General features: G+C 42.0%; 1 protein-coding gene across 1 annotated transcript in view; it reads left to right on the plus strand.

Annotated features, from left to right (window-relative positions):
- DGLUCY (D-glutamate cyclase) overlaps positions 1–25,083 on the plus strand; it is a 42,797-nt gene that overhangs the window by 7,509 nt on the left and 10,205 nt on the right. Inside the window, exons 2-8 of the mRNA XM_082242793.1 lie at positions 987–1,101; positions 15,001–15,154; positions 17,257–17,455; positions 17,903–18,053; positions 20,066–20,188; positions 21,570–21,767; positions 24,584–24,844. Of these exons, the coding sequence (XP_082098919.1) occupies positions 999–1,101; positions 15,001–15,154; positions 17,257–17,455; positions 17,903–18,053; positions 20,066–20,188; positions 21,570–21,767; positions 24,584–24,844 (1,189 nt within the window). The 5' untranslated portion in view covers positions 987–998. The remainder of the gene's footprint in view (positions 1–986; positions 1,102–15,000; positions 15,155–17,256; positions 17,456–17,902; positions 18,054–20,065; positions 20,189–21,569; positions 21,768–24,583; positions 24,845–25,083) is intronic.

Consider the following 25,083-nt stretch of genomic DNA (forward strand, 5'->3'; position numbering starts at 1 on the left):
CTATACCAAATCTTTCCAATAAAAAGAAAATATGAAACAAACAAATAAATGGTGCTACAGCGCTTAAAGTGCATCAAGAAACTACTAACAAACACAGGTTAATCATTTGAATAAATCATTTGAAATAATAAAAAACAATATGATGTTCAAACTTTTGACTTCTTTCGTTAATAACTACATAACACAGTACTTGTACTTCTACTTTCAGTACTTGAGTAGAAATTTTTTTTCAAAACTACTGGTACTTTTTACTTTTAGTACTTAAGTAGCAATTTTTTTGAAAAAACTACTTGCAATACTTAAGTAAAAAAAATGTTGAATACTTTAGTACTTAAGTAACTTTTTCTGCGAGCACTTCCACTTCTACTCAAGTCACTCAAGTAGATATTTTGAGTACTTTATACAAGTCTGGTATCTATTTACTCAGTGTAACATTATCTTTCACATTATAGAAAAAAATTGGGATAACTTTACTGCTTTCTTTTTTTTTTTTTTAATTAAAAAAAATAAAAAGAATTTTTTCCAAACAAATTGCGTTTGAAAGACCGCTGCGCAAATACGGTGTGATATAAAAATATTGCAATGGTCTCCATTTTATTCTCTAGGGTCTCTGCTAAAAAGAAAATATGTAATGTTTGGGGGTTCTAAGTAGTTTTCTAGCAAAAAAAAAAACTGATTTTAGCTTGTAAACACCAAGTGTCAGAAATGGGCCCGGTCTTAAAGTGGTCAATACCGCTTTGTATCTAAACCTAAGAGAATTGTAAGCTATTGCAGATTTCCAGTCTGTAGGATGACAACACTGACTCACTGCGCCGTATCAATGGAGGAGCAGCGTTGTAAGCCTAGGACAGAAAATGTGTTAGGACTATTGAACACCCCCCCCCCCATCCTCTTCTCATCTCTATAGCATAAAGGGGAGGTGTTCTGTAGTCCACAGACTATACCCATCACTGGATACTGACCCGTGTTTGTGGTTTGTTTCACAGGAGGCCTCTGATATGGTTTGCCTGCAGGCTTTACGGACTCTCCTCCCCGCTACGGCCCGATGTTTAATCCGGCACAACAAAATCGGAATCCGCAACACCTCGGGCGTGTCTGCTGGTAAGAGCTGGAATTCCGTATTCTGACCGATGACATTAAAGTGAAACTAATCTGTATCTGAGCACCACAAACTGAAAACGCTATTTATGCCCTCCAGAAGATTTTACCCCCCTTCATGACCAGAGAATTTTTTTTGCTATTCAGCACTGTGCTACTTTAACCACTTGCCGACCAGCAGCCGCCAGTTATACATCGGCAGGTGTCCGTGAATCGCCTTACCTGTACGAGTGGGTCTGCGGGAGCACTCCTGGGGGCGCGCGCCCACCCGCCAACGGTCTGCTGTAAACACAGCAGGCCGTTGTTCTCTCAGGAATCAATAGAGAGCTCCTGTGTTCCTCCTATTTAGGAACACGGGTCTCTGTGTTGATTTCACAAGCCCATCCCCCTCACAGTTAGAAAACGCCCCCTAGGCTCATTTTTAGCCCTTTGATCACCCCTGGGTTAACCCCCTTCCAAGCCAGTGTCGTTATTACAGTAACCGTGCATATTTTTTGCACTGATTCCTGTAGTAATGTCACTGGTCCCCCCCCCAAAAGTGTCAAAAATGTCAGTCAGGGGTCCGATCTGTCCGCTGCAATGTCGCAGTCCCGCTACAAAACGCAGATTGCCGCCATTACTAGTAAAAAATAAATAAATAAATAAAAATGACATAAATCTTTCCCTAATGTAAACACAGCTGACCGTTCTTCTCTCTGGAATGATCAGAGTGGCCTGTGATCCTTCTATATAGGAACACAGGCAGTGCTTTAAGTGGCCCAAAAGAGGTGCCGGTACTCTATTATAGCCTATAAATTTTGTCCCCAGACCCCCCCCCACACCACATCAGGGTCCCCACAGAGCACCCCCCTGGCCTGGGCTGGGACTCCGGAGCAGGGGGACTCACTGGTGGTGACTGGTCTGGCTCTGGAGAAGAAATATTCTGGGGGGGGCAATTGAGGGTGCAGATGTCCAAAATGAGTGTACTGGTACGCTAAGGCGCACGGAGAGGTGACGGTATGCTCAAGAACCATATTTGGAAATGGCGGTACTGAGTACCAGTGCATACCGGCCCACTTAAAGCACTGAACATAGGTCTCTATGGTCATTTCACAAGCCATGCCCCCCCACAGTTAGAAACACGCCCCTAGGTACACGTTTAACCCCTTGATCACTTACTGTGTTAACCCCTTCCCTGCCAGTGTCATTATTACAGTAACAGAGCATATTTTTAGCACTGATTACTGTAGTAATGTCACTGGTCCCCCTAAAAGTGTCAAAAATGTCAGTTAGGGGTCTGATCTGTCCGCCGCAATGTCGCAGATCGCCGATTATTGCTAGTAAAAAAATAAATAAATAAATAAAATTGACATAAATCTTTCCCTTAGTTTGTAGACGCGATAACTTTTGCGCAAAGCAATCAAAATACACTTATTGTGATTTTTTTTTTTTTTTCTTTTACCAAACATATGTAACAAAGAGAATACAATGATATAATAAAGAATACATACAGTGGGTACGGAAAGTATTCAGACACCCTTAAATTTTTCACTCTTTGTTATATTGCAGCCATTTGCTAAAATCATTTAAGTTCATTCTTCTTCCTCATGAATGTACACATAGCACCCCATACTGACAGAAAAACACAGAATTGTTGACATTGTTGCAGATTTATTAAAAAAGAAAAACTGAAATATCACATGGTCCTAAGTATTCAGACCCTTTGCTGTGACACTCATATATTTAACTCAGGTGCTTTCCATTTCTTCTGATCATCCTTGAGATGGTTCTACACCTTCATTTGAGTCCAGCTGTGTTTGATTATACTGATTGGACTTGATTAGGAAAGCCACACACCTGTCTATATAAGACCTTCCAGATCACAATGCATGTCAGAGCAAATGAGAATCATGAGGTCAAAGGAACTGCCTGAAGAGCTCAGAGACAGAATTGTGGCAAGGCACAGATCTGGCCAAGGTTACAAAAAGATTTCTGCTGCACTTAAGGTTCCTAAGAGCACAGTGGCCTCCATAATCCTCAAATGGAAGACGTTTGGGGCGACTAGAACCCTTCCTAGAGCTGGCCGTCCGGCCAAACTGAGCTATCGGGGGAGAAGAGCCTTGGTGAGAGAGGTAAAGAAGAACCCAAAGATCACTGTGGCTGAGCTCCAGAGATGCAGTCAGGAGATGGGAGAAATTTGTAGAAAGTCAACCATCACTGCAGCCCTCCACCAGTTGGGGCTTTATGGCAGAGTGGCCCGACGGAAGCCTCTCCTCAGTGTAAGACACATGAAAGCCCGCATGGAGTTTGCTAAAAAACACCTGAAGGACTCCAAGATGGTGAGAAATAAGATTCTCTGGTCTGATGAGACCAAAATAGAACTTTTTGGCCTTAATTCTAAGCGGTATGTGTGGAGAAAACCAGGCACTGCTCATCACCTGTCCAATACAGTCCCAACAGTGAAGCATGGTGGTGGCAGCATCATGCTGTGGGGGTGTTTTTCAGCTACAGGGACAGGACGACTGGTTGCAATCGAGGGAAAGATGAATGCGGCCAAGTACAGGGATATCCTGGACAAAAACCTTCTCCAGAGTGCTCTGGACCTCAGACTGGGCCGAAGGTTTACCTTCCAACAAGACAATGACCCTAAGCACACAGCTAAAATAATGAAGGAGTGGCTTCACAACAACTCCGTGACTGTTCTTGAATGGCCCAGCCAGAGCCCTGACTTAAACCCAATTGAGCATCTCTGGAGAGACCTAAAAATGGCTGTCCACCAACGTTTACCATCCAACCTGACAGAACTGGAGAGGATCTGCAAGGAGGAATGGCAGAGGATCCCCAAATCCAGGTGTGAAAGACTTGTTGCATCTTTCCCAAAAAGACTCCTGGCTGTATTAGATCAAAAGGGGGCTTCTACTAAATACCGAGCAAAGGGTCTGAATACTTAGGACCATGTGATATTTCAGTTTTTCTTTTTTAATAAATCTGCAACAATGTCAACAATTCTGTGTTTTTCTGTCAGTATGGGGTGCTATGTGTACATTCATGAGGAAGAAGAATGAATTTAAATGATTTTAGCAAATGGCTGCAATATAACAAAGAGTGAAAAATTTAAGGGGGTCTGAATACTTTCCATACCCACTGTATCTTCCACAAATGTCCAACACACATTAAAGGACTGAAAGCCCACCAGCATATGAAAAGGAGTTTTCTTTTTCCTTTTTTCTTAAACTCCCCTCTCCCCCCATTTTCTTCTGTTAAGAAAATAAAAGTCTTCTCAAACTATATTAATAATTTTAGCATTGTGGGCTATCCCCAAATATTATGTTGATTCTTGATATCGCATGAGTAAAGGCCTGTACACACGTACCGAAGCTTTTCGGCCGACGACCGATCTGCCGATTGTAGGCTTGTTAGTATGATGCCTCCGACAGCCTACAGCGCACATTCGGCCTGAAAAGAATCTGTCATGCAAGCATTAAAATTTTTGTATGCCGACACCAGAGCGGCCCATTGTTCGCCAGTCAGTACAGAATTCGGCCGACAGACCGCTGATATGCAAGACTGGGCATGCTCAGAAAAGGAAAAACACAGGGAAAGTTAACCATCACATGACATCACTTCTGCAGTCGGCTGTAGTCGGTGGACAAAATTCTTGTGCAGTCTTTTGCACTTTTCAGCGGACACGACAGCCCGGGGACAAAAGATGGCCGATCGTTCGGCCGACGATCGGTACGTGTGTACGGGGCTTTAGGCACATCACAAGCTCATTATACAATAAAAAAAAAAAAAAAAAAAAAAGAACTATACCATCTTGTATTTTGGCTCCAACCCCATGGATAAACTACTATTTTAACTGAAGCCCTGATGAAGTGGGGCTTTTTTTTCTTACCCCCGAAACACGTTGACTTTTTTCAGTTTAAATCAATAAAAAAAATTTGAATTGTTTTATCCTTTGGTCTGGTGCATTTTTTTTTATATTTTTTGCCAGTGCAGGATAGTAAATAATCGCAGACATGAAGTTGGTTGCTATAAACGCTTGATTATTGCACCTCTCTTGCGGTATGTACTCATACATGGGGTGTCATGGTGGCCTCACTGGCACAGATCACAAGTGGTGAGAAGAAAGTGAACTTTGACTTTTTACTGTCTTTTAGTAAATAATTACAAGACACACAGTCCAATGTACGAGTGATCATTGGAGCGTTCACTACCCTACAGAGCTGCATCGTCTCCTGTAGATGAATCATGGACCTCTTATGGGAGGATGTGGAATAATGGAAGTTTATGCATTTCAATGATCAGGTTTATATAAATAGTGCGATCAATCTCAATTATACCCCTTCCACCTAATGTTTTGTTGGTGATTATACAGTTATACAGTATCTCACAAAAGTGAGTACACCCCTCACATTTTTGTAATTATTTTATTCTATCTTTTCATGTGACAACACTGAAGAAATGACACTTTGCTACAATGTAAAGTTGTTTGTGAGTGTAAATTTGCTGTCCCCTCAAAATAACTCAACACGCAGCCATTAATGTCTAAACCGCTGGCAACAAAAGTGAGTACACCCCTACGTGAAAATGTCTAAATTGGACCCAATTAGCCATTTTCTCTCCCCGGTGTCACGTGATTGGTTAGTGTTATAAGGTCTCAGGTGTGCATGGGGAGCAGGTGTGTTAAATTTGGTGTTATCGCTCTCACTCTCTCATACTGGTCACTGGAAGTTCAACATGGCACCTCATGGCAAAGAACTCTCTTAGGATCTGAAAAAAAAAGAATTGTTGCTCTACATAAAGATGGCCTAGGCTATAAGAAGATTGCCAAGACCCTGAAACTGAGCTGCAGCACGGTGGCCAAGATCATACAGTGGTTTAACAGGACAGGTTTCAATCAGAACAGGCCTCGCCATGGTCAACCAAAGAAGCTGAGTGCACGTGCTCAGCGTCATATCCAGAGGTTGTCTTTGGGAAATAGAAGTATGAGTGCTGCCAGCATTGCTGCAGAGGTTGAAGGGGTGGGGGGGTCAGCCTGTCAGTGCTCAGACCATACCCCGCACACTGCATCAAATTGGTCTGCATGGCCGTCGTCCCGGAAGGAAGCTTCTTCTAAAGATGATGCACAAGAAAGCCCACAAACAGTTTGCTGAAGACAAGCAGACTAAGGACATGGATTACTGGAACCATGTCCTGTGGTCTGATGAGACCAAGATAAATGTATTTGGCTCAGATGGTGTCAAGCGTGTGTCACGGCAACCAGGTGAGGAGTACAAAGACAAGTGTGTCTTGCCTACAGTCAAGCATGGTGGTGGGAGTGTCATGGTCTGGGGCTGCATGAGTGCTGCTGGCACTGGGGAGCTACAGTTCATTGAGGGAACCATGAATGCCAACATGTACTGTGACATACTGAAGCAGAGCATGATCCCTTAGGAGACTGGGCCGCAGGGCAGTATTCCAACATAACGACCCCAAACACACCTCCAAGACAACCACTGCCTTGCTAAAGAAGCTGAGGGTAAAGGTGATGGACTGGCCAAGCATGTCTCCAGACCTAAACCCTATTGAGCATCTGTGGGGCATCCTCAAACGGAAGGGGGAGGAGTGCAGGGTCTCTAACATCCACCAGCTCTGTGATGTCATCATGGAGGAGGGGAAGAGGACTTCAGTGGCAACCTGTGAAGCTCTGGTGAACTCCATGCCCAAGAGGGTTAAGGCAGTGCTGGAAAATAATGGTGGCCACACAAAATATTGACACTTTGAGCCCAGTTTGGACATTTTGACTTAGGGGTGTACTCACTTTTGTTGCCAGTGGTTTAGACATGAATGGCGCTGTGTTGAGTTATTTTGAGGGTACAGCAAATTTACACTGTTATACAAGCTGTACACTCACTACTTTACATTGTAGCAAAGTGTCATTTCTGCAGTGTTGTCACATGAAAAGTTATAATAAAATATTTACAAAAATGTGAGGGGTGTACTCACTTTTGTGAGATACTGTATATGTGTGTGTGTGTAAATCAAGGAAGTAAATAGGCAGCAGCTTCAGCTGCCCACAGTTAAAATGGCTGCAGACAGACTTAGTGGACGGAGATTTCTGCAGCATATTTGGCAAGTACAGAATCACAGTATATATAAAATAATATGCAAAGTGGTTGGAGGGAAGTTTTAGAATGGCAAAGATGTTTTTATAACAAATTATATGAGCAGACTGCAGTTCCTTTTTAAAGTGGAAGTAAACCCCCCTATCGATTTCATCCAAGGAAGCTGCCATCTTAGTCTCTGTTTCACCTTTAGCTGCCATGATGCTGCACATGTGATCAGTTATGACACCTGCCATTAGATGGTTTGACAGTTTGGTTGAGAGCACGAGCAATAGGACAGTTACAATTCTTGGAAATGTAACGTGCTGGAAATGTAACCGTTTTTTGCAACTGCTAAATTGATGGGTTTACTTCCGCTTTAAGAAAGGGAACCAAATTCATTAGAGTTTCCCTTTAACTTTTTCATAACTAGAGGTCATAGGCCACAGGTGTCAAACTGGGGGTTCTCCAGCTGTTGTGGAACTACAAGTCCCATGAGGCATTGCAAGGCTGACAGTTACAACCTTTACTCTCACAGGCAGATGCATGATGGTACTTGTAGTTCCGCATCAGCTGGCGGACCCCCAGTTTGACACCCCTGTCATAGGCGCTCAGTCCAAATATTGCAGCCTCGGGTGATTTGACAATAAAGATAAGTCAAAGCACCCCCTGCACTCAAAAGTTTTATGCATCTACACCAGGGGTCTTTAAACAATGTCTTCTAGTTGTTCAGGAACTACAATTCCCCATCATGCCTAGTCATGTCTGTGAATGTCAGCGTTTTACAATGCCTCATGGGATGTGTAGTTCTGCAATAGCTGGAGGGCCAAAGTTTGAGGATCCCTAATCTGCACAGTCCCAACTGCATATAGGATATGGATCTTCCATAAATCTTCAACTGGAATGCTCCACCGATGCAGAATCCCTCAGGGAACCACAACATACAACTGTAGAAAGAACAAACAAGAGGTTACAAACGCCTAGTCCACTTTCATACTCACATAAATTATATTAAATCAAAATTAAATCCTATCCAGTGATTGGATTGTGTCAACCTGGCCTAATACATCACATAGTTGGCAGGCTTACGAATATCAGGGGGCGTACCCCCTTTCTCAGAGGTATGCCAAAATAACTCAAATGACCATTTTACCTACCTAAAAATGAATGGTAGTAACTTTGCAGGAAATGGTGACAGTGGGGTTGATTTACTAAAACTGGAGAGAGCAAAATCTGTTGCAGCTGTGCATGGTTGCCTGGCAGCTTCTATCTTTAGCTTCTTCAATTAAGCTTTGCAAAAAAAAAAATGGAATCTGATTGGTTTCTATGCAGAGCTGCACCAGATTTAGTAAATCGACCCCAGTGTCTCTGCAAATGGGCCCCCTTATACTGACCTTGCCTGTGCTCCCTTGCCATTGTTTCCTTTGTCACAGCCGTCGCTGAATTCAGCAGTGTTGAAGACTCGGTGTCACATTTTTGGTCATGTTACAGTCAGTGGCGGCTGGTGCTCCATAGGGGGCGGCAGACGGACCACACCATACCCCCCCCCAACCACACCAGCTCCAGCCCGCACACCATACCCCCCGGTCACCTTGGACTGGCAGGCAGCGGCGGCTTCCCCCTCAGTTTTCTCTGTGGCTCAGGCTTCCCCTGCGCCAATGCTTGGCCAATAGCATGGCTTCTCATTTCGGCCAATTGGGAAACTGGTCTCAGGACCCACTTCCTGATTTGCCAGGAAGAGAATCCGTGTGACAATAGTGAATATTCATTCGCTATTGTCACACAACTGGGTTGGGAAAAAATGACAGTTGAAAATGGCAGTTGGGGGAAAAACGGCAGTTGGAAAAAACGACAGTTGAAAAATGGCAGTTGGGGAAAAGCGGCAGTTGGGAAAAGCGGCAGTTGGGAAAAAAATGACAGCTGAAAAAAAACACGACAGTTGAAAAATGGCAGTTGGGGAAAAGCGGCAGTTGAAAAAAATGGCATTTAAAGAAAGACAGTTGGAAAAATGTCAGTTGTGAAAAATGCCAGTTGAATAAAACATCAGTTGGAAAAATGGCAGTTAAAAAAGACAGTTGGAAAAATTAGTTGGGGAAAAACGTCAGTTGGAAAAATAACAGTTGAAAAAAATGGCAGTTGGGGAAAAACGACAGTTGGAAAAAACGATAGTTGGAAAAAAGACAGTTGAAAAACCTACAGTTGAAAATGGCAGTTGGGGAAAAAACAGCAGTTGGAAAAAATGACAATTGAAAAAAACACGACAGTTGAAAAATGGCAGTTGGGAAAAAAGACATTTGTGAAAACGACAGATGGAAAAAATGGCAGTTGAAAAAAATGGCAGTTAAAAAAAGACAGTTGGAAAAACGGCAGTTGGAAAAAACTGTTGAAAAATGGCAGTTGGGAAAAGACGACTGTTGGAAAACGGCAGTTGGAAAAGCGGCTGTTGGAAAAATGACAGTTGGGAAAAATGACAGTTGAAAAAATGACAGTTGAAAATGGCAGTTGGGGAAAAACGGCAGTTGGAAAAAACGGCAGTTGGAAAAAATGGCAGTTAAAAAACGACAGTTGGAAAAAACGACAGTTGGAAAAAACGACAGTTGGGAAAAAATGACAGTTGAAAAAATGGGAGTTGGAAAAAAATGGCAGTTGTAAAAAAAAGACAGTTGGAAAAAACGACAGCTGGGAAAAACGACAGTTTGGGAAAATGACAGTTGAAAAAACAACAGTTGGGAAAAAATGACAGTTATGAAAAAATGACAGTTGGAAAAACCGTCAGTTGAAAAATGGCAGTTGGGGAAAAACGACAGTTGGAAAAAATCAGATGGGAAAAACGACAATTGGTGAAAACGACAGTTGAAAAAAAGACAGTGTGGAAAAAATGACAGTTGGTTACAAAAATGGCAGTTGGGGAAAAACGATAGTTCAAAATTGCAGTTGGAGAAAAAATGGCAGTTGAAAAAAACGACAGTTAAAAAACACACGACAGTTGAAAAATGGCAGTTGGGGAAAAACGACAGTTGGAAAAAAATGACAGTTGAAAAAATGGCAGTTGACAGTTGGGAAAAAACTGCCATTTTTCAAGACAGTTGAAAAAAACGGCAATTGGAAAAATGTCAGTTAAAAAGAATACAGTTGGAAAATGACAGTTGAAAAAATGGCAGTTAAAAAAAGACAGTTGGAAAAATGTCAGTTGGGAAAAACGACAGTTGAATAAAACATCAGTTGGAAAAATGGCAGTTAAAAAGAATACAGTTGGAAAAAAGGTAGTTGGAAAAATGACAGTTGAGAAAACGGCAGTTGGGAAAAACTACAGTTGGAAAAAATGACAGTTGAAAAAAATAGCAGCTGGGGAAAAACGCCAGTTGGAAAAAATATAGTTGGAAAAAAACAGTTGAAAAAAATGGCAGTTAAAAAAGACAGTTAGAAAAACGCAGTTGGGAAGAAATGACAGTTGAAAAATGGCAGTTGGGGAAAAGCGGCAGTTGGGAAAAGCGGCAGTTGGGAAAAAAATGACAGCTGAAAAAAAACACGACAGTTGAAAAATGGCAGTTGGGGAAAAGCGGCAGTTGAAAAAAATGGCATTTAAAGAAAGACAGTTGGAAAAATGTCAGTTGTGAAAAATGCCAGTTGAATAAAACATCAGTTGGAAAAATGGCAGTTAAAAAAGACAGTTGGAAAAATTAGTTGGGGAAAAACGTCAGTTGGAAAAATAACAGTTGAAAAAAATGGCAGTTGGGGAAAAACGACAGTTGGAAAAAACGATAGTTGGAAAAAAGACAGTTGAAAAACCTACAGTTGAAAATGGCAGTTGGGGAAAAAACAGCAGTTGGAAAAAATGACAATTGAAAAAAACACGACAGTTGAAAAATGGCAGTTGGGAAAAAAGACATTTGTGAAAACGACAGTTGGAAAATGACAGTTGAAAAAATGGCAGTTAAAAAAAGACAGTTGGAAAAATGTCAGTTGGGAAAAACGACAGTTGAATAAAACATCAGTTGGAAAAATGGCAGTTAAAAAGAATACAGTTGGAAAAAAGGTAGTTGGAAAAATGACAGTTGAGAAAACGGCAGTTGGGAAAAACTACAGTTGGAAAAAATGACAGTTGAAAAAAATAGCAGCTGGGGAAAAACGCCAGTTGGAAAAAATATAGTTGGAAAAAAACAGTTGAAAAAAATGGCAGTTAAAAAAGACAGTTAGAAAAACGCAGTTGGGAAGAAATGACAGTTGAAAAATGGCAGTTGGGGAAAAAATGACAGTTGGAAAAGTGGCAGTTGGAAAAACGACAGTTGGAAAAAACATTTGGTAAATATGGCAGTTTGAAAAAATGACTGTTGGAAAAAATGGCAGTTAGAAAAAAATACAGTTGGAAAAATGACAGTTTGGAAAATGGACAGTTGGGGAAAACGACAGTTAAACAGTTGAGAAAAACAGCAGCTGAAAAGAACAACAGTTGGGAAAAAATGACAGCTGAACAAAATGACAATTGGAAAAACCACAGTTGGAAAAATGAGTTGAAAAAATGACAGTTTGGAAAAAAACCACAGTTGGAAAAACAGCAGTTGGGAAAAACAGCAGTTGGAAAAAGCAGCAGTTGAAAAAATGACAGTTGAAAAATGGCAGTTGGAAAAATGGCAGTTGGGCTAAAATGACAGTTGAAAAAAATGGGAGTTGGAAAAAATGGCAGTTGTAAAAAAGACAGTTGGAAAAACGACAGCTGGGAAAAACGACAGTTTGGGGAAAATAGTTGAAAAAACAGTTGGGAAAAAATGACAGTTGGGAAAAATGACAGTTGGAAAAACCGTCAGTTGAAAAATGGCAGTTGGGGAAAAACGACAGTTGGAAAAAAGCAGCTGGGAAAAATGACAGTTGGGCAAAAACGACAGTTTGTTAAAAAAATGGCAGTTGGGGAAAAACGATAGTTCAAAATTGCAGTTGGGGAAAAAATGGCAGTTGAAAAAAACGACAGTTAAAAAACACACGACAGTTGAAAAATGGCAGTTTGGGAAAAATGACAGTTGGAAAAAAAACTGCCATTTTTCAAGACAGTTGAAAAAAACGGCAATCGGAAAAATGTCAGTTGGAAAAATGACAGTTGAAAAAATGGCAGTTAAAAAAGACAGTTGGAAAAACGGCAATTGGAAAAATGTCAGTTGGAAAAATGACAGTTGAAAAAATGGCAGTTAAAAAAGACTGTTGGAAAAACGGCAGTTGGGAAAAACTACAGTTGGAAAAATGACAGTTGAAAAAAATAGCAGCTGGGGAAAAACGCCAATTGGAAAAAATATAGTTGGAAAAAAGTTGAAAAAAATGGCAGTTAAAAAGACAGTTGGAAAAACGGCAGTTGGGAAGAAATGACAGTTGAAAAATGGCAGTTGGGGGAAAAAACGGCAGTTGGAAAAGTGGCAGTTGGAAAAGCGGCAGTTGGAAAAACGACAGTTGGAAAAACGACAGTTGGAAAAACATTTGGTAAAGATGGCAGTTTGAAAAAAATGACTGTTGGAAAAAACGGCAGTTAGAAAAAAATACAGTTGGAAAAATGACAGTTTGGAAAATGGACAGTTGGGGAAAACGACAGTTAAAAAAAACAGTTGAGAAAAACAGCAGTTGAAAAAAACAAGTTGGGAAAAAATGACAGCTGAACAAAATGATGATTGGAAAAATGACAGTTGGGGAAAATGACAGTTGGGAAAAAACCACAGTTGGAAAAAACCGCAGTTGGGAAAAGCAGCAGTTGAAAAAAATGACAGTTAAAAATGGCACTTGGAAAGAATGACAGTTGGGAAAAATGACAGTTGGAAAAATGTCAGTTGGGGAAAAATGGCAGTTGGAAAAAAGACAGTTGAGAAAAAACAGCAGTTGGAAAAATGACAGTTGAAAAAAGGACAGTTGAAAAAAATGGCACTTGTAAAAAATGGCAGTTAGAAAAAAGACAGTTGGAAAAATGACAGCTGGGAAAAACGACATCTATAAAAACTACAGTTGAAAAAAATGACAGTTGGGAAAAGCGGCAATTGAAAATGGCAGTTTGGGAAAACATGACAGATGGGAAATACAGCAGTTAAAAAATGACAGTTGGGGTAAAAACGACAGTTAGGAAAAATGATAGTTGGGGAAAAAATGACAGTTGTGAAAAATGACAGTTGAACAAAATGGCAGTTGTAAAAAAATGTAAGAAAAAAAGACAGTTGGAAAAACGACAGTTGGGGAAAATGACAGTTGAAAAAAATGACAGTTGGAAAAACCGTCAGTTGAAAAATGGCAGTTGGGGAAAAAGGACAGTTGGAAAAATGGCAGCTGGGAAAAACGTCAGTTGCTAAAAATGGCAGTTGAAAAAACTGACATTTGAAAAAAATGGCAGAAAAAAACGACAGTTGCAAAAATGGCAGCTTGAAAAACGACAGTTGGGGAAAACGATAGTTTGAAAAAACTACAGTTGAAAAAAGACAGTTGGGAAAAAACGGCATTTGGGAAAAGCAGCATTTGGGAAAAGCGGCAGTTGAAAATGTCAGTTGAGAAAAAAATGACAGTTGAAAAAAATTGCAGTTAAAAAAAGACAGTTTCAAAAACGGCAGCTGGAAAAATGTCAGTTGGGAAAAATAACAGTTGAATAAAACAACAGTTGGAAAAACGGCAGTTAAAAAAACAGTTGGAAAAAGGCAGTTGAAAAAATTTACAGTTGGGAAAATGGCAGTTGGGGAAAAACAAGAGTTGGAAAAAAATGACAGTTGAAAAAATAGCAGTTGGGGAAAAATGACAGTTGAAAAAATAGCAGTTGGGGAAAAATGACAGTTGGAAAAATGACAGTTGAAAAAAATTGTCGAAAAAATGGCAGTTGGGGAAAAACGATAGTTCAAAATTGCAGTTGGGGAAAAAATGGCAGTTGAAAAAAACAACAGTTGAAAAAATAGTTGAAAAAAATGACAATTGGGGGAAAAACGGCAGTTGGAAAAAACAACAGTTGAAAAAAAACACGACAGTTGAAAAATGGCAGTTGGGGAAAAGCAGCAGTTGGGAAAAGCGGCAGTTGAAAAAAATGGCAGTTAAAAGACAGTTGTAAAAATGTCAGTTGGGAAAAACGACAGTTGAATAAAACATCAGTTGGTGCTTAAAAAAAAAAAAACCCCATTGGAATCCATGCGTCCGGCGCACTGCATGTAGATTAGGGGGCTAGACGCATGGATAGGGGGGCCCCTGCGCCCCCAATGGACGGGCCGCCACTGGTTACAGTACATGGGCTTAACCACAGTTCTCCTAGCCTAGTGCAATACTATAGTGGACAAGGTCACAGGCTCCCCTATACTCAGAAGAGCTGGGTAGTGTTGCTGGCTGCTCAGGAAGGAGTTTAGTGGTTGTGTGGGCAAGTTGTGTATAAGGGGGTCAGTGGGCCCTTTGCAGAGGCACTGTCACTTTCATCTGCATGGGAAAGGTGACACTGTTTCAGCCTTTTGACTAAGCTCAAGTGAAGTTTCTAGTCTTATCAGTTTGTGGGACCAGAACGCTGGTGCCTCTAGTTAAGGGCGGCTCCAGTTAAAAATGCACAATGTAATAAGGTGAAATTGTCTGGGAGGCACAAGAGGCTCCTGTTGATGTACCCCCTGGGGTGGCATCTCAGGGGTGCAAGAAAAACACTATGGGTTTAAGACCCCACTGCGTTATTTAGAAAAATAATATAAACAACTTTACTATGTATTACTTGAAGGATCTTTTGTTTGGCTTGAATGACACGCGTGTTAAGACTGTATTTTGTCTTTGAAGGAGTTTGTTGATCTGTCCACTGATTTTTAGTGTATCTCACCCTCAGAAGTGGAATAAGAAAGCTTTATGTTTTTGTTTGTAGGCTATAACCAAGCCAATGTGGTAATCCTGCACAGATCACTGGCTGACGATTTTGAAAAGTTCTGTCGATCCAACAGTGGCCCCCTTCCTCTTTTATATCGCAGTGCCCCAGGTGAATGGAAATGTCCACCACTGAGCACTGAGTCAGATATACGGTAAGTGGGAAAGGACATTTGTCTGCTATGCCATCCTGTAAGTCCTTCTGCATATGAATGGTCCTCACCATGCCAGGGAACACCCTAATATTTGGTGAGGTCACTACTGTGCTGACCACTGTTCTTCTTGCTGGAGAGGAAGCTGTGTCTGAGGTCCTGCAGTGCAAGGACCTCCCTGCTTCTGCTTCATCCATTCTGTGTATCTGTGTTTGCTCTACCTCTATTATTACCCCACCAGTTATCAGATGATGTCACTACGGTGGACTTCATTGTTCTCCTTGCTGGGGAGAAAGCTATACCTGTGGACCTGTAGTGCAAAGATCTCCCTGCTTCTGCTTCATCTATTCTGTTGGCATGTGCTTGTTCTACCTCTATCATTACCCCACCAGTGATCAGATCATGTCACTACTTTGCAGCTCATTGTTCTCCTTGCTGGGGAGAAAGCTGTACCCAAGGACCTGCAGTGCAAGGATCTCCCTGCTTCTGCTTCATCCATTCTGTTGACATGTGCTTGCTCTACCTCTATCATTACCCTGCCATTTTTCAGATGTACCACTACTGTGCTGATCACTGTTCTTGGTGGAAGGAAGCTGTACCTTGCATGGCAAGTCAATAATGGGACAGAGAAAGAGATGTACACCACTCAGGCAGTTTGGAACTTCATAGCCAACCTTGGGTGCAGGACCTCGGATCACCACCGCAGACAGGATACAAGAGAAATGGCCACACACCAGGCAATAGCTCACAATGAAAGGCTTATTGAACAAGGATGCAAGGTACAGCAAAATGGATGGTAGACCTGTTTCACACGATGCACTAGTGAAAAAGCACACTGTGAGTCGTGTGAAACATGTCTACCATCCATTTTGCTATACCTTGCATCCTTGTTCAATAAGCCTTTCATCGTGAGCTATTGCCTGGTGTGCAGCCATTTCTCTTGTATCATGTCAGTAATGGGGAAAGGATCAGCTACAATACAAGTAGCCTATAGGCAATACTGATGACTTGTACTTTGCCCTCTGCTTGCCTTTTTTGGACACCGCTTCCAAAGATGGATTTACATCTGCACTGCGGGACATGCAGGCTGGTCACAGGGTCATCTTTCATCTTTATAGTGTTCTTTGGCGAATCCTTGCACACTCCTGCTGCGATTTTTTTTTTTTTACTTCAGTGTGCCTACCATATCACTCCTTGACGAGTTTTTTGCCAACTCATTGTTTTCTCATCTCGCATTCGGCTCTCATTTCTTTGCTGCTCCTCCCCATGTGCCTGATGTTGTCCATGCCTCCGCCCCGAGTCAGGCATTTCTGAATATATGACACTACTCAAGATTTGTATTTCCAGATACACAATCTATCTCTAAAGCTCCTGATGAATGGACGGAGGTCCATGAAACGCGTCGAGCCTACAATTACTCAGACATTTTTTATCCAAGCTTCTTATATTGAAAGATTGCATACTTATAGAGAAGCTGGTGTTATATTAAATCGTTTACTTATAAATCATTATTTTGGATATGTTATCAGTGTGTCATTGTATATGTGATTTATTAATTGTATTTATATATGGTATATTATGAATTATACATTTGATTATGTCATCTCTCTATGGGTCCCCTTTTTTGGGTCTTATTAAGCTTTTTAAATTGAAAGATTGTGTACCTATAGAGAATAAGTTGTCATAATAAATCTGCTATTTATAAATTATTATTGGATATGTTCTCAGTGTATTTATTCTCATTTATATGATTGGTATATGTGATTTATTTATTATATTTATATATGTTCTATTATGAATCATTAATTATACATTTGAATACATGTCAGCTATCCATAGGTCCCTCTTTTTGGGTCTGATATGTGATTCATGTTACTCATCCAAAGATAAGGACATGTCTAGCTGCACTCATTCAAAGTCTCACACTCCTTTCCTCTCTTGCCAAAGATGAGGTGATCTTTTCCAACTTATCAAAAAAAAAAAAAGCAATGGGTTCACATTCTACATAGCCCTTGTCATCTATTGCTCTCCAACCTGGAGTAGGTTGTAATTCAAATGTGATGGTCCCTGAAGTAATATTTGAAGCTTGCTGGGTTTTGTTGTAGAACGGACTGCCTCCTCTATCGGAGATATGAAAATGGCACCTTTGCGGGAAGCCTCGCTAGCCTTGAGGACTACTCAGAGCAGTTGAAGGACATGGTGACGTTTTATCTGGGCTGCAGCTTCTCTTTCGAAGGCGCCGTGCAAAAACTTGGAGTGCCTGTGAGGAATGTGGAGCAGGGGCGTAATGTGAGCATGTATAAGGTAAGAGGCAGTGTTTTTATATGGGGCCCTATTTACTGATCACAGGGTTTTAAGCCCCCGTTCACACTGGAGCCAATTGTCATGCGATTTGACAGGTCAACACACATGAATAATCGCACCCTATTGTCGGCAATGGCACTGTTCAAATCGGTGCGATGCCGACTTTGTGGTGACGCATAATTTTGAAAAGGTAGTTCCTGCACTACTTTTGGCGATTTCAGAGGCAACTTGGATAGACATCTGCGAATGAAGGCACACAGAGGTCTTCCAAGTCGCCCTAAAGTCATACTGACATGTGACTTTGAAATCGTGCAATTTCAGATGAAGTCGCACAAGTTCAATGCTGCATTTAATGTGAACGAGAGCTGGGAGTTTGTGAATGATAATGCATTCTTATTGAGTTTCATCCCTTTAGTCTCCATGTGAATTGATGTTTCTCTTCCGCAGACAACAATCCCCTGCCATGGGGTGGGCAACTTCTCCTGCAATCTAGTGGTCACCATGCGGCCAATTCCTCAGGACAAATTGGATGCAGCAGCCATAGCGACGCATCCTATGAAACAGTATCATGGGGCTCCCATCCATATCGGCTCCCCAGGTCAGTGGCTTGAGATTTGGTTTTTTATGTATGTTCAATCTTTTTTTTTTTTTTATGGTCATGGTTACTATAAAAGGAATATTTTTTTTTTTTTTTTATCATCTAAATTTGAAATATTACATATTACTTTTATATCCTTTTATATTTAGTCAGCAGAAGCTTTAGTCCTCTTTTTACAACATTAGTATTGTATCTTTATTGCTGACAATCAAACAAACAGAGCAGCAATGAAAGGTACTTATTGTGCCATCTCTTGAGCTAACTTCAAGTGCTCAGGGATTTCTTTGTCATGTATCAAATGATTATTTGAAAAACTAAGATTTGTGTGCATTCATATGAAATAAAAAATAAAAATAAAATTCAAAACCATATAGTCTACATGTAAAATGTTTCACTTTCTAAAAGAAAATGATACACTTCCCTTTGTGCCCCTTCCCAGTTCATGGGCATTGGTTTCCCCAGCTGGAACTCCTGCCAGTGGACTGCGCTTACAGCAATGTGACATTGCTACTGACAGAACTGTTGAGCTTTAGCTGAATGCTACCAGTCCTCATGACATGGTTTTTTGTCCCTGCTGGGCAATATAAGACCTACAGTATGTGGCATTTGCTAATGTTGATGGTGACAACTCTCCATCGCCAGAATCACTAAGGCTTCAACCTCTCCTATAGCATCACTCTCTCGCTGCCCATACCAAGGAGCTGTTGCTCTGATGCTGCTTCATCCCCGGCATTTGAGATTTTGCAATGTTTTGGCTTTTAGGATAGTGACTTTCATTATTATAAGAGACCAGTGCATTTAGGTCACTCTACCACCAGCAAGGTGTTGACAACGGTACAATTGCCAGCTTGACTTGGGTCTTGGGCAGGTGACAAAAGATGTTTTTTTTCAGTTACAGCCTGAGTAGAAAAGCCTGTACTCTGTCAGCCTCCTATAGAGAAGGACTCTTGCTGTCTGTGTGGAAGCAGCGGCCTCTAAGTAGAGGTCCAACACAACCCAAGCTGGCTCAAACCTATAGCCCTGCATCAGCAAAGCTCATGATCATCACTGATTGTAGACCTCTAGCTCTAAATTAGCATGGGGGAAATGGGGGGAAATGGGGGGTAATGGGGGGGGGGGTCGGACCTCTCCAAAGAGACCACTGCTTTTCACAGAGATCCTTGTATGGCCACTTTTATTGGAAAACATAGACCAGGAGACTGCTGGTAGAATAGATCACCCTCTGCTGTATGGCCTTCCCATAAATTTCAGGTGAACCTCTAGTTTAAATCGGCTAAATACATTCTATGTATTCAATGTCTTACAGCTTGTTTTCTTTCTATAGCATACAGCAGTTACAGCCTGAGTAGAAAAGCCTGTACTCTGTCAGCCTCCTATAGAGAGGGACTCTTGCTGTCTGTGTGGAAGCAGCGGCCTCTAAGTTGAGGTCCAACACAACCCAAGCTGGCTCAAACCTATAGCCCTGCATCAGCAAAGCTCATGATCATAACTGATTGTAGACCTCTAGCTCTGAATTAGCATGGGGGAAATGGGGGGGGGGGGGTCGGACTTCTCCAGAGAGACCACTGCTTTTCACAGAGATCCTTGTATGGCCACTCTAAGCCCTATTATTATTGAAAAGAATAGTAACTATGCCATTGGCTTCCATCAGGTGCATGCCCAAGAAGGCACCCTCGCTCATCTGTGCTGCTTGTAAATAAGAAATGGACGGGCTGTACACTGATGCCTTCACTGGAAAACCCATGTAAATTTAATAAATAAAGTATTCCTAACCTGTCCACCTCCTGCTTCATTGCGTTTCACCCCACTAAGGGCTAAATCATCACGATTTAGCCCTTAGTGGGGTAAAACACATTGAAGGGGGAGGTGGACAGGTGAGACTGCATGTTGTTAGTCCTATGTTTATTGTATTAAATTTGGTTTTATTATCTCAAAGATGTATTCTTATTGTTATCATTTTTTTTATTTAAATCCAAATGTCCTGACCTGCTCTTGTGCATGTCTATTTCTAGATCTTCTGGGTATAAAGGATCTTCTGAAAACAGATTATGGTGATCCAGTAGAGGCTCAGCCCGGGGATGTCCCCGTCTTCTGGGCTTGCGGTGTCACTGGTGTGGAAGCGGTCATAAGCTGCAGTACGTATCACGGTATTCTCACATCTTATACAGTTTGTTTCTTTATATAGCTGTCATGTACTGTACCTGGTTGGGGCCAGGTTGATGAGAGGGCTTCCTATACACCTCTTGTTCAGTTTCCCTATGGGGATGATGCCAGGGTGTAACAGGGCATAGAGTGGCACGGGTGCCTGTAGGAGATCCATGTCAGGATATCTTGCATGAAAAGTGGAGCTGAAGACAGTGCGGCAGGCCAGCTGATAGATGCAGGATCTCAGATGCATGGTCAGATGGAAAAGAGTTCGTAACAACCAGGTAGCAGAAGCACAGAATCAGGAACAGGGGCAGAGTCAGTGCCAGGCCAAGGTCAGTATCAAGCAGGCAGAGGGCAAGGTCAGGACAGAAGCTGGAGTCAGCAACAAAGGGTTCAGGAAAGAGCAGGGTCAACAAGCCAGGTTTGGATATGGAAGTACAGAGGATCAAGGCACAGGCAGAAGAAGCTGACAACCACTGAGCAATTACCTAGATTCCTGTATGGCTTTAACACTTTCCTGCCCAGCCTAAAGTAGATTGAAGGCCAGGCGAGTGCTTTATTCTTCTGAATTGACGTCATATAACGTCCTCTCAGAAGGCGCCACTTGTGTGGCCGCAGGGCAGCGCAATCTGACACCGGCTGTGTCCAGTAGATGGCTGATCAGTGTACCGATTTGCTGCCCGTGCCATGTGACTTCTGTGACCAATCACAGCAGATCGCATCACTGTCATAAAGAATATATGGCTTTCTTTCTTGCCATCCATTGTGTATCATTTTGTTGCTAGCCGTGATTGGTCAATGTGATCATATAGGACAGACAGGGCCAATCACAGCCCATCTGTACCATGTAAACAAATTAATCAAGCATAATCTCTGATCAACGGCTAATATAAGGGGCGACAGCTTGTGAATTAAAAGCTGTATTAACCACTCACCAGTGGACTGATAATTCAGTCAATTAGGCGGTGCAGTCCACGTGACCAAAAACAACCATAAATTAAGGAAGACAGCGGTCTACCAAGAAAGTCACATAGATGGGACACTACGGTTGAAATATAAAACAGCTTTATTAAAAAATAAATATATAAAATCATGTTATCGTACAATGTGGTCTATACCATTCTCTTGTAAAGTGCATTTCAATAAAAATGGGGGGGGGGGGGGGGGGGAGAAGAATGCAGGTCCATCTTGATCACCAAAGTCGGGGAAAAAGAACTCTTATCTTGTGATTGTCTTGAATATTATAAACAGCAAGCTGATCATTGTATCTTATCACTTCTAACCATTTAACTGATCTTCTATGAGAGCTTGTATCATTTTAACGATCCGATCTGTACATTCTGATGTTTTCTTTTGTCTCTGTCTCAGAATCTCCCCTGGCATTCACTCATTCTCCTGGCTGCATGTTCATCACAGACATAAAGAATGAGGAGGCATCAGAGTCCGATTCCAGCCAGACCCCTCTGGTCGTTCAGATCTCCTCTGATCCCCTACATTACAGCCTGGTGTCACAGCGGGCAGCAGAAAAGATCCGAGCGTTGGAGAAAATCATTGGAGTGGATCCAGGTAAATGTCGCAATGATGGTCATAAACACAAAAGATTTGGGGGAAAAAAAAAAAAAGTACAAGCTGTAAAGTGAAATGCATATCCAAAAGGCAAACAGTGCCCTGAAAAAGTATAAATACCACTTAAAATTTTCCACATTTTGTGTTACAACCAAAAACCTAAATGTTTTTTTTTTTAATTGGGATTTTATGTGATAGACCAACACAAAGTGGCACATAATTGTGAAGTGGAAGGAAAGTGATAAATGGTTTTCAAAATCTTTTACAAATAAATATGTGAAAAGTGTGGTCTGCATTTGTATTTAGCCCCCTTTCCTCTGATACCCCTTACTAAAATCTAGTGGAGCCAATTGTCTTCAGAAGTATATAAAAGTCCACCTGTGTGTAATGTATTCTCAGTGTAAATGCAGCTGTTCTGTGAAGCCCTCAAAGGTTTGTTAGAAAACCTTAGTGAACAAACATCATCATGAAGGCCATGGAACACACCAGACAGGTCAGGGATAAAGTTGTGGAGAAGTTTAAAGCAGGGTTAGGTTATAAGAAAATGACCCAAGCTTTGAACATCTCACAGAGAGCTGTTCAATCCATTATCCAGAAATAGAAAGAGTATGGCACAACTGCAACCCTACCAAGACATGGCCGTCCACCTAAACTGACAGGCCGGGAAAGGAGAGAAGCAGCCAAGAGGCCCATGGGAACTCGGGAGGAGCTGCAGAGATCCACAGCTCAGGTGGGAGAATCTGTCCACAGAACAACTATTAGTCGTGCGCTCCACAAGTCTGCCCATTATGGAAGAGTGACAAGAAGAAAGCCACTGTTGAAAGAAAGCCATAAGAAGTCCTGTTTGCAGTTTGTGAGAACCCATGTGGAGGACGGAGCAAACATGTGGAAGAAGGTGCTCTGATCAGATGAGACCAAAATTTAACTTTTTGGCCTCAAAGCAAAATGTTAACTGTGATAGAAAACAAACACTGCACATCACCCTGAATACACCACCCTCACCATGAAACATGGTGGTGGCAGCATCATGTTGTGGGGATGCTTTTCTTCAGTAGGGACAGAAAAGCTGGTCAGAGTTGATGGGAAGATGGATAGAGCCAAATACTGGGCAATCTTAGAAGAAAACCTGTTAGAGTCTGCAAAGGACTTGAAACTTGGGCGGAGGTTCACCTTCCAACAGGACAACAACCCTAAACATACAACCAGAGCTACAATGGAATGGTTTAGATCCAAGCATATTCATGTGTTAGAATGGCTCAGTCCAAAGTCCCAGACCTAAATCCAATTGAGAATCTGTGGCAAGGCTTGAAAATTGCTGTTCACAGGAGCTCTCCATCCAATCTAACAACAGAAACATAACTAGAACCTTCACGGCCCCGGTGCAAGAAACCATGAAGGGCCCCCCTGACCCTCGGGGCAACCAAGCCCCATGCATCACCCTTGTAAACCTGGATAGGAGGGGTGGCATATAGAGGAACTGATCCCCTCCATTTTCTTCCTGCAGTGGAGAGGGGATTGGATCCACTATATGTCGCCCCTTCTATCCAGATGTACAGGAGTGAGGCATGGGCCCCCTGGATCATGGGGTTGGAATGAGTGCAGCGGTGGAAATAGGGGGATTGAATGGGATCAGTGGCAGGGGTGGTGGGGGGGGGGGTGAGATCAGTGGCAGCAGTGATGGGATGAGTGGCAGTGGTGGTGGGGCGGGGTGAGTGGCAGCAGTGGTGGTGGGGTGGGATGGGATCAGTGGCAGCTGTGGTGTTGGTGGTGGGATGGGATCAGTGGCAGCAGTGGTGGTGGTGGTGAAGGGGGGGTGGAAGCAGTTGTAGCGGTGGTAAGGGGGGGTGGAATCAGTGGCAGCGGTGGTGGTGAAGGGGGTGAGATCAGTGGAAGCAGTGGTGGTGGGGGGGGGGGTGTGGGATCAGTGGTGAGGGGGTGATCAGTAAGAGGCAGAGGTGGTGGAGGATGGGATCAGTTGCACTGACATCTGTAAGTTTTTCACTTACTTGGTCATGAAGGCGATTCCCCCTCAGTGTCCATGCTGGCCAAAACCCTGCCAACAAAGATCAGAAACAGAGGAGTAGTTATGTGCCAGAGCAGATGGAACACAATACCAACGTCTCAAAATACATTTTAACTTTTTTTAAGACAAAATACTATTTTTAACCTTTGTTGCATTTGCTGCAGTCTCTTGTGCACATGCATTCTAGCAACTGATGGGTTTTCTAATGGTGACTACAATGGACCACGCCTGTGTAATGTGTGTTGAATCAGCTGTTTGTTGTTTCCACTGCAAGATGACAACTCCAGAGAGCAATTGGGAGACAGGGACGGAGTGTTGTCACCCTATAACAGGAAGTTCCTGAACAAGGACCTTCATGGCGGGATCACCAGGGCTTATTTTAATGTAAGCTTTAGAGTTAAAGTAATTTCAAAAGTAAATTTCAATATTTTTAACAGATTAAAGCAAATGAGATTTTAGTGATTGGGTTTACATGCTCCAGTTTAGGTATGAATATGAAAAATTGCAATGGAAATAAAAATAACAAATGGAAATAGCGAAATTATCTATTCTTGTCAATGTATGCATGTACTGAACCCACGTCATTTCTGCTTTTTCATGGGTTTATGGTTAATGTGCACTGGGGGACATAAGTTGAAGAGGGTAATTGTACTTTGTGCGAAATTTTATAAAACCCAAAAAAATGTGAAGCAAAAAACGCATTATAAACCACTAAATCCAACCAGTTTTCATTGCAATAACCAATCTTATCCTTATTAAGTTAATTTTTGGTGGATATTTTAATATGCTCCAGGTGACCGGGGAATAAAGAACCTTCTCATCCAGGACGAGCTGCTGAAGTCTTGTTTGTCTCTATCTCATGCCAAATCCATCCTCATAACCACCGGCTTCCCCACCCACTTCCAGCACCAACCTCCAGAGGAAACCGACGGACCACCTGGGGCAGTCGCCATGGCGGCCATGCTGCAGGCTCTGGGGAAGAAGGTTGCCATTGTGACAGATGAACATGCCATTGATATGAACAGGAGCATCCTGGAACAGGCAGTAAAACAAGGTTGGCTTCTGGTTTCTCAAAATGATCTTCAGTCACTTCGATTATTTCATTTTGGTCTTTGAATCAGTTTGGCTAAACCTGGATTTTCAGTAAATTAGTGTGATCTGTGTAGACCAGATTTTGGTCACAACAGAGTTCTTCAGCTTTAGGGTGGCAATAAGTCAAATAATATCCCCCCGTACACAAATCCATGCTCATTCAATTACAGATTGCTCCTCTAGGGCGGAGTCATAATAGGA

This window comes from Pelophylax lessonae (assembly GCF_965119305.1).
Source record: "Pelophylax lessonae genome assembly, chromosome: 13".
In the NCBI taxonomy this organism is placed as follows: Eukaryota; Metazoa; Chordata; class Amphibia; order Anura; family Ranidae; genus Pelophylax; species Pelophylax lessonae.